The sequence below is a fragment of the Amblyraja radiata genome, chromosome 33 (assembly GCF_010909765.2).
Source record: "Amblyraja radiata isolate CabotCenter1 chromosome 33, sAmbRad1.1.pri, whole genome shotgun sequence".
Lineage (NCBI taxonomy): Eukaryota > Metazoa > Chordata > Chondrichthyes > Rajiformes > Rajidae > Amblyraja > Amblyraja radiata.
This window is the reverse complement of record NC_045988.1, coordinates 4,670,665-4,680,335: the sequence shown is the minus strand read 5'-3', so window position 1 is coordinate 4,680,335 and position 9,671 is coordinate 4,670,665. Positions and strand designations below refer to the sequence as shown.

Here is a 9,671-nt window from a genome sequence, read left to right as displayed (position 1 = left end):
CTGAAGGGCCTGTATGATAAAAGGATAAAAGGACTGGACAAAATGTTCCCAATGTTGGGCGAGTCCAGAACCAGGGGCCACAGTCTTAGAATAAAGGGGAGGCCATTTAAGACTGAGGTGAGAAAAAACTTTTTCACCCAGAGCGTTGTGAATTTATGGAATTCCCTGCCACAGAGGGCAGTGGAGGCCAAGTCACTGGATGGATTTAAGAGAGAGTTAGATAGAGCTCTAGGGGCTGGTGGAATCAAGGGACATGGGGAGAAGGCAGGCACGGGTTATTGATTGGGGACGATCAGCCATGATTGCAATGAATGGCGGTTCTGGCTCGAAGGGCCGAATGGCCTCCTCCTGCACCTATTTCTATGATACTGGTCAGTGCAGGAATTGCAACAATGGTTTTCAGAAGCTCTCAGCCCAACCCTGAGCCTGAGGTATCCAGGCTGATGTGACCACATTTGGCCTCTGTGGTAACGACATTTGTGTTTAATGAGATTAACGTGCACTAACAGCTAGTAGATTTGATCAATATTTGCTGGACACAAACACTGCATCATCAAACAAATCTTATCCTTGACTCTATGCTGACTCAAGTAAGAAAAGATGGAATTGGAACTGGTTTATCAGATGTGGGAGATAACATCCAGCTAATAAACAGCGAGGATCTGAGCCCCGGACACCAGATCTACGGCCAGTTAATAGCAAGCAGGTAAGAGGTGTTTTTTTCTCTTGTTTTCTCTGCACTTTTGGAAACTGGTAAAGTAGGAACTTTCTATGCAGTGATTTTTACGGACATTTGGCACCCTGAATGTGCTGAGGCCCAGGTCTGCTGGTGTGACTAAGTCACATTGACCGCAGCACAAGGGACTGGGTCACGCCCGTGCCTGGGCTGAGCCTGTTAACTCAAGTTGGTGCTTTGAAGCTGGCTATGGGATGGAATATTTAAGAAGGAACTGCAGATGCTGGAAAAATCGAAAGTAGACAAAAAATGCTGGAGAAACTCAGCGGGTGAGGCAGCATCTATGGAGATGCCGCATACTCCTTTTCTCCTCGCCCGCTGAGTTTCTCCAGCATTTTTTGTTCGTACGATGGAATATGTTGACTCAAAATTTCTGAAAAATTGTAAATTGTCCCTAATGTGTGGGATAGTGCTAGTGTACGGGGATCGCTGGTCGGTGCAGACTCAGTGGGCCGAAGGGCCGGTTTCCGCACTGTATCTCTAAACTAAACAAAAAACTAGACTGTCACATGGTGGATTTATCCTGACCAAACTTGATAGGTGGATGGATGGAACTACGTGTGCAGGAAATGGTGATTATTCACATTCAGTTGAAGTCTGAGAGGTAAATCTGGGGGGAGCATTTGAATAACTGACAGCATTAGAGTGTTAGAGTCATGCAGCATAGAATCAGGCCCTTTGGCCCAACCAGCCCATGGCGACCAAAATGGCCCATCCACACTAGTCCCACCTGCCTGCATTTGGCCCATATCACTCTGAACCTTTCCTATCCATGTATCTGTCCAAATATCTTTTAAATGTTGTTATAGTACTTGCCTCAACTACCTCATCTGGCAGCTCGTTCCAAATACCCACCACCCTCTGTGAAAAACTTGTCCCTCAGGTTCCTACTAAATCTTTCCCCTCTCACCTTAGACCTACTTCCTCTGTTTCTTGATGCCCCTACTCTGATCAAAGATTGTGTGCATTTACCCTGCCTAGTTCTCTATTGATTCTATACACCTCTATAAGACCCCCTGTCGGCCTCCTGCACCCCAGGAATAAGGTCCTACCCTGCCCAACCTCTCCCTGTAGCTCAGGCCCTTGAGTCCTGGCCACACCCTCGTACATCTTCTCTGCATCTTTTTCAGGATTCTTTTGAGGATTTTCTCAAGACTCTGTGTTATTCTGCATTATTCTGCCTGCAGTCTCCAGTAAAATACAAATGACATGTTGTTTCTGCATTTTAAATGATAACAGTGCTAATTGGAAATGGTTTAAGCTTCTTTTCATCAGGCGTTTATTTGTTGATGTGATGTGGCTCCCATGTGTTAGTGATTCAGTTCTCAAGCATAATGGCTGCGTGCAGTGTGGAGGAGTGTGTGAGAGTTAGGGGGATGAGATAGAGGAGAGGCGGAATTAGTTCAGTTTCCTGCTCAGTGCCCATGTTATCTCTCAGCCTAGAATGCATTAATTGATCCAAACTCTGCAGCTCAAAGGGTGTGTGTGTGTTTGTTTGTATATATATGTGTGAGTGTGTATATATGTGTGTGTGTGTGTGTGTGTGTTTGTTTGTATATATATGTGTGAGTGTGTATATATGTGTGTGTGTGTGTGTGTGTGTGTGTGTGTGTGTGTGTTTGTTTGTTTGTATATATATGTGTGAGTGTGTATATATGTGTGTGTGTGTGTGTTTGTTTGTATATATATATATATGTGTGTGTGTGTGTGTGTGTGTGTGTGTGTGTGTGTGTGTGTGTGTTTGTTTGTATATATATATATATATATATATATGTGTGTGTGTGTGTGTGTGTGTGTGTGTGTGTGTGTGTGTGTGTGTGTGTGTGTGTGTGTGTGTGTGTGTATTTATGTGTGTGTGCCTGCATTGCTGGCTTATGCAGGTACCATAGAAGCATTTGGGAACCTACTTCCACCGCCCTCTGATGCAGAGAATTCCACAGACTCACCACTCTCTGTGAGAAAAGGTGTTTCCTCGTCTCTGTTCTAAATGGCTTACCCCTTATTCTTAAACTGTGGCCCCTTTTTCTGGACTCCCCCAACATCGGGAAGATGTTTCCTGCCTCTAGTGTGTCCAAGCCCTTAACAATCTTGTATGTTTCAATAAGATGCACTCTCATCCTTCTAAACTCCAGAGTGTACAAGCTCAGCTGCTCCATTCTCTCAGCATATGACAGTCCCGCCATCCCGGGAATTAACCTTGTAACTGAGGTACAGTGAAATCCTTTTTGTTCAGTAAAAGCATTAACATACATAAGCACAATCTTAGATCAGGAATGGTACACTGAGACACTATACAAGATTCGCCAGGTTTTGATTCCATTTTCAAGTCCAAGTTATCATAAGTGCAGTAAGTAGTGTTATAGCAACACACTAAATAGGTCAGGGAAACAAAGGAATGAAAAAATACTGCCCAGGACTTGGGAGCATTGCATCTTATCATTTGGATATGACTTTGGCAAAGAACTATTAAGATTTAAATCTACATCTTAGAGTCATAGAGGCACACAGTGTTGAAACAGGCCCTTCAGCCCAATTTGCCCACACCGACCGATATGCCCCATCTACACTCGTCCCACCAGTGTGCATTTGGCCCATATCCCTCTAAACCTGTCCTATCCATGTCCCTGTCTAAATGTGTTTGTTGAACGCTGTGATCTTGGTGGATCTTGCTGGTGAATTATTTAACTTGAACAATAATGTTTCTTCCCTTTCAATTCTGCAGCCTTCACAGAGAGTTGAGGACCTGACATCATCATGAAGATATTCGCTGTCGCTTTGGTGCTCTTGCTGATTAAAGGTATGAACACAAACTCTTCACAGCTGCGGAGATGGTTATTAACAATTACAGCAGGATCTTGATCTTGATCTTGATCAGTTGGGCAAGTGGGCTGCGGAATGGTTAATGCAGATAAGTGTGATGCTTGGCGTTTTTGGGAAGTCAAACCAGGGCAGGACCTTCACAGTGAATGGCTGGGCCATGGGGACTGGTGGAGAGCAGTGACCGAGGGGTGCAGGTACATTGTTCCTTGAAAGCGGGCCATTCTGTATCTACCTGAAGGGACTAGGTTTTATTTTTTCTCCCGGAAGACTGAAGTATCAACCTGGCTTCTTGTTCCTCTTGTAGTTTCAAGGTTGTACCCACTGAGCTGCAGCAAAGGTCACCTCTCCAGCATAGGGGAACGGCACTCACCAGCACGGTGGTGCAGCGGTAGAGTTGCTGCCTTATAGCACTTCCTCCCACACTCCAAAGACGTACAATTTTGTACATAAATGTAAATTGTTCCTAGTGTGTAGGACAGTGTTAATGTGCGTGGATCACTGGTCGGTAAAGACTCGGTGGGCCGAAGGGCCTGTTTCGGCGCTGCACTGTATCTCTAAACAAAACTAACCAGTTTAGAAGGGTATGAACATTGACTTCTCCAATTTTAGTTAGTCCTTGCTTTCTCCCTCTTTCCTCTCCCCTTCCCAGCTCTCCCACAGCCTACTGGCTCCGCCTCTTCCTTTCTTTCTCCCGCCCCCCCACCCCCCACATCATTCTGAAGAAGGGTCTCGATCCGAAACGTCGCCTATTTCCTTCGCTCCATAGATGCTGCCTCACCCGCCGAGTTTCTCCAGCATTTTTGTCCACCTTAAACTGAACAGTGTGACATTAGGGAGGTAGCGCTTCATGGCATCCTTGCTACAACCACACTATAGGCTTATCTTACTGACATTGTTTCTACTTTCTTGCCTAGAATCCAAGGGAGCAGCCATCCCCGAAGATGTGCCCAAGACCAACAAATCAACAAGCTGGGAGCAACCTATTTGGGACTTGGTTAAACTTGGGCATGAGATAGTCAGTGCGGCTGTCAGCATGTTGTCCAAGTCCGACGTGGCCAAAACCACTCTGTAAGTATCTACCTGCTCCTGATAAAACCAGCAGAAAGTTATGCTCTCACAGGCCTGGATAGAGTGGATGCAGAGAAGATATTTCCACTAGTGGTGGAGTCAGGGACCAGAGCACACAGCCTCAGAATTAAAGGACGTTCCTTGAAGGGCCTGTCCCACTTACGCGAATTTTTTCGCCGACTTGCCGGCACCCGTCATAGTCGCAGCAGGTGGCTGAAAATGTTCAATGTGTTGCTCGCGACCATACAGGAGTCACCCTGTGACATGTCGACACGTGACGCCTGTTTGGTGGTGAGTAGTCGCCCAAAGAATCTAATCTCCCTTCGGCCCACCGAGTCTATGCCAACCACGCACTTATAGCCCTGTCCCACGGTACGAGTTCATTCCAAGAGCTCACCCAAGTTTAAAAAAAATCAAACTCGTGGTAAGCACGGAGAAGGAACGTAGCGGGTACGTCGGAGCTCGGGGACGTCTCTTAGCGCTAACGGCAGGTACTCGGGAAGACTCGCTAACGACAGGTAAGCACGGGAAGACTCGTAAAGATTTTTCAACATGATGAAAAATGTCCACGGGAGCCCCGAGTACCGACGAGCGGCCATTACCATAAATCTCCGAGTTCGAATCAGGGCAAACTCGGGAGAGCTCTTGGAATGAACTAGTACCGTGGGACAGGGGTTTAACACTGTCCCACACACAAACCAGGGACCACTTACATTTATACCAAGCCAACTAACCTACAAACCTGAACGTCTTTGGAGTGTGGGAGGAAACCGGAGTGCCCGGAGTAAACCCACGCAGGTCACGGGGAGAACGTACAAACTCCGTACAGACAGCAATCGTAGTCAGGATTGAATCCGGGTCTCTGGCGCTGTGAGGCAGCAACTCTACCGCTGCACCACCATGCTGTGCTGAATGTAAAATGAATCAATGTAAAATGTGCAAACCTCATCGTATTTTATTTTCCCCTCCTCTTCCCCATAGTGCAAAGCTGTCAAACAATACGGGACACGTTGAGGATCTGTTCGAGAACGTGATAAAGGAACTGTACACCCTGTCGAAGGAGCTGGAATGGAAAGGAGTCCCAATGACTCAGCATATCGTCAAGCAGGGCAGAATGCTCCAGGACCAGCTGGACGCCGTGGGATCTCAGGTCCACGAAGCAATTGGGAATGAAACCTACAGCATCATTCACGAGAAGCTGGGGAAGATCCACAGCGACGTCCAGCAGTACCGTGAGAACCTGATCCTCATCTCCAGCCAGTTTAACCAGACCCTTGAGGGCACCACCGCGCAGGTGGAGAAATGGCACAAGCGGGTCACTGACTATGTGGAGCCACTTCATGAGGAGCTCCGCAATCACATCGAAGACCTGAGGAAGTTCCTCTCGCCCATCATTCACAACTCCGTGAAAGACTAAAGAAACTTGAACACTTTGTTGCAAAATGGAATGAGGCACCGCTGCCAACTGTTGAGCCTTCGAGTGTCCTATCTTGGTGCCCCCGACTCTGATGAAATTATAACTTCAACTTTAAACCAATCCTGATATCAACAGTGTATTATTCAGTCCCAATCTAGAAAAAAAGTGATCTACAATTGATCCAAACACATTTCACCGAGTTGGGCCCGAATGGCCTAATTCTGAAGCTATCACTTATGAATGGTAAATTTGTGGCACAAAGATTCACTCCTTCAAGAGAATGCAGTGGTGGGAAAAACAAAGTGCTGGAGGAACGTGTTGGGCCAGGCAGCGTCCGTGGAGGGAAATGTACAGCCGACATTTCATGTTGGTCTGAAGAAGGGTCCTGACCTGAAACGTCGTCTGCCCATTTCCCTTCACGGATGCTGCCCGGCCCGCTGAGTTCCTCCGGCATGCTTTGTTTTTTATCCACACCTCCAATCCCAGTCTGCCACGTTAATTGGCCCATGGATGTGACCTGCAGTCTGGGGTGGGACGAAAGGGCCTGTTCCACTTGGCAATTTTTTCGGTGACTGCCGGCATCATTGACTGTCGGATCAGGTCACGGAAAATGTTGCGATGTGATGACGCATTGACGTGGTGTTTCTGCAAGTGTCACAACATTTATTTTGTCCCCGCTGGATTTTGAAATGTTCAAAATCTTTTGGCGACCCTGATATGACTCCGGCAGTCGCCGAAAAAAATCACCAAGTGGGACACGCCCTTAACGGTGAGAGATTCAGTGCCAAGGTTGTACGAGTGAAAATCTGGTGGTGACTTCTGGACAAGCCCCCTGGGCAAGGAAATCTGGGCGTTGCTGTCTGCAATAGATCTGCCCCTCCACAGTCCATACACTCACTAACCTAACTGATGTATCAATCCTTTACAGTCATCTTGGTGTAAAAAAAAGAAAAGAAAACCTGGAGGTTTATCAATTGAGAAGTAACACAAGATTTTGATACGACTAACTACAGATGAACAATCCCTACCCTTACGCTGGGATTTAATTCCATCACAATGATCTTTTCAACATATCGTGAAAATTATACCAAATTTTTATTTTGAGCATCATTTATCGTATTTTAGATTCCCCCTTAACCAATATATATTCATTTCATAGACACAGAACGCTGGAGAAACTCAGCGGGTCAGGCAGCATCGCTGGAGAGAAGGGATGTGTGATGTTTCGGGTCGAGACCCTTCTTCAGACTTGACCCGGAAAGTCACACATTCCTTCTCTCCACAGATGCTGCCTGACCTGCTGAATTACTCCAGCTTTTTTTTACCTATCTTCGGTTTAAACCAGCATCTGCGGTTCCTTCCTACATATATTCATTTTATTCTTGGTTAAAATATTAAAAAGGTTAGATTTTTTTTTAAAACTTCCCTGTTTGGCATCTATATGGTTGATTGGTTGATCTACATGTTTGTAAGTTCATAAGTCGTAGGAGCAGATATTAGGCCATTCGGCCCGTCAAGATAACTCCGCCATTCAATCATGGCAGATCATTCTTTCCCTCTCAACCCCATTCTCCTGCCTTCTCCCCATAACCCCTGGCACCCGTACTAGTCAAGAAGCTATCAACCTCCACCTTAAAAATATAAATTGACTTGGCCTCCACAGCTATCTGTGGCAATGAATCCCACAGATTCACCACCTTCTGACTGTGATATCAGTAATTCTCAGCTGTACTTTCTGTAGAGGATGAATGCCCCCATTGAGCCATCCAGCCTACACCAACCTGATATAGACATCAAAGAATGAATGTTGATGGATATGATGACGGAGGGGCAAACTCAGTGGGTGCAGCAGCATCTATGGAGCGAAGGAACGTTTCGGGCCGAAACCGCCCGCTCTATCAGGATACAAGTGTCTTTCCTTGATAAACCAGCATCTGCAGTTCTTAAATTTGTAAGTGATAGGAACAGAATGAGTCCACTCAGCCCCTTGAGTCTACTCCACCATTCTATCATGGCTGACCTATCTTTCCCTCTCAACCCCATTCTCCTGCCTTCTCCCCATAACCTTTGACACTTTTTCTAATCAAGAACCTGTCAATCTCCGCTTTAAACGTACCCAATGACTTGGCCTCCACAGCCGTCTGTGGGCAATGAATTCCACAGATTCACCACCCTCTGGCTAATTATATTGCTTCTTATCCCCTTTCTAAATGAACATCCTTTAATTCTGAGGCTGTGCCCTCTGGTCCTAGACTCTCCCACCAGTGGAAACATCCTCTCCACATTCACTCTATCCAGGCCTTTCACTATGTACTTGCCAGTTTTCAGTCAAGCACATTTGCACCTAAATGTTAGAGATAACTCAGAATGAGAAATATTTGTCTGATAATCCGCTCAGATGTTGAACGTGCGTCCAATAAAATGGAACAAGACACTCATGGCTTAATATAATCAGATCTGAAAAATATCTATAAATGTAAAGGCTGTATGAATAAAAGATGTTACAATGAAATTTAACCAGTGGTAAATATTGCAAATTTTCTTCTTTCTGAAACTATGTAACAATTTAAGATTATTTTAATATTGGTGGCTGCATTTAATTGTCGATAGTAATAAGAATGATGCATTGAAGTAACATGGTTGAAATGAGCCTGAATGTGTTTTCAAGTTGTGCGTTGTACTTATTGTAGCAAGAAATAAAGGTTTCTTTGGAATTATGTACTACACTCTCTGGATCACAATGAGTAGGAAGGAACTGCAGATGCTGGTTTATACCAAAGATAGACACAAAGTGCCGGAGTAACTCAGCGGGTCAGGGAGCATCTCTGGAGAAAAAGGATGGGTGACATTTCGGGTCAGAAGTATCTGTAGTACCCACACCTTAGGAAGAAATTAAGAAAGACTTCCTACGTCCATCCTGTAATATTCACAAACGGGCCTTGTGCCAAAGTTAGCCGGTGCTGAAACGCATCCCCAAATTAGTTCTTCCTCAGCTTAAAAATTCTCATTCTCATTCTTGTTTACAAATCACCCTAAGGCCTGCCCGCTCCTCTGATCTCGCCCTGTTCCTCAAGCCTCCCAGACCTCTGCATTCCTACAGCCCGTCCCTTGAGTTCTGTTGATGTTTCTTGTACCACCATTGCTGCTTGTGACTGCAGCTGCCACGCATCCAATGTGGAAACCCTTCTGCAAATTACTCTACCACTTTGTCACTCTGTCTTCCCTTAATGCCCCTGTCCCACTTAGGAAACCTGAACGGAAACCTCTGGAGACTTTGCGCCTCACCCAAGGTTTCCGTGCGGTTCCCGGAGGTTGCAGGTGGTTGCCGGAGGTTGCAGGTAGTGGAAGTAGGTAGGGAGACTGACAAAAACCTCCGGGAACCGCACGGAAACCTTGGGTGGGGCGCAAAGTCTCCAGAGGTTTCCGTTCAGGTTTCCTAAGTGGGACAGGGGCATTAAGGTACAACATTATTTACAGTCAATGGTGGGAGATTGGGAAACATTGACGTAGGTAGCCACATCAGTGTCCTTGAACACCAGGCACTAACAGCAAACATGGGTGACCACGGGTATGTTCAAGGTTCAAGGTTCGTTTGTTGTCACATGTACCAATTAAGTTACAGTGAAATTC

At 45.9% G+C, this 9,671-nt stretch overlaps 1 protein-coding gene across 1 annotated transcript; it reads left to right on the top strand.

Annotated features, from left to right (window-relative positions):
- The first annotated feature begins 581 nt into the window (after positions 1 to 581).
- On the top strand, positions 582 to 8,759 carry LOC116991403. Its single transcript, XM_033050022.1, has 4 exons — positions 582 to 706; positions 3,459 to 3,533; positions 4,471 to 4,624; positions 5,606 to 8,759. The coding sequence occupies exons 2-4, from the start codon at positions 3,491 to 3,493 to the stop codon at positions 6,039 to 6,041; spliced, it is 633 nt and encodes a 210-aa protein (XP_032905913.1). The 5' UTR covers positions 582 to 706; positions 3,459 to 3,490; the 3' UTR covers positions 6,042 to 8,759.
- Positions 8,760 to 9,671: the final 912 nt, after the last annotated feature.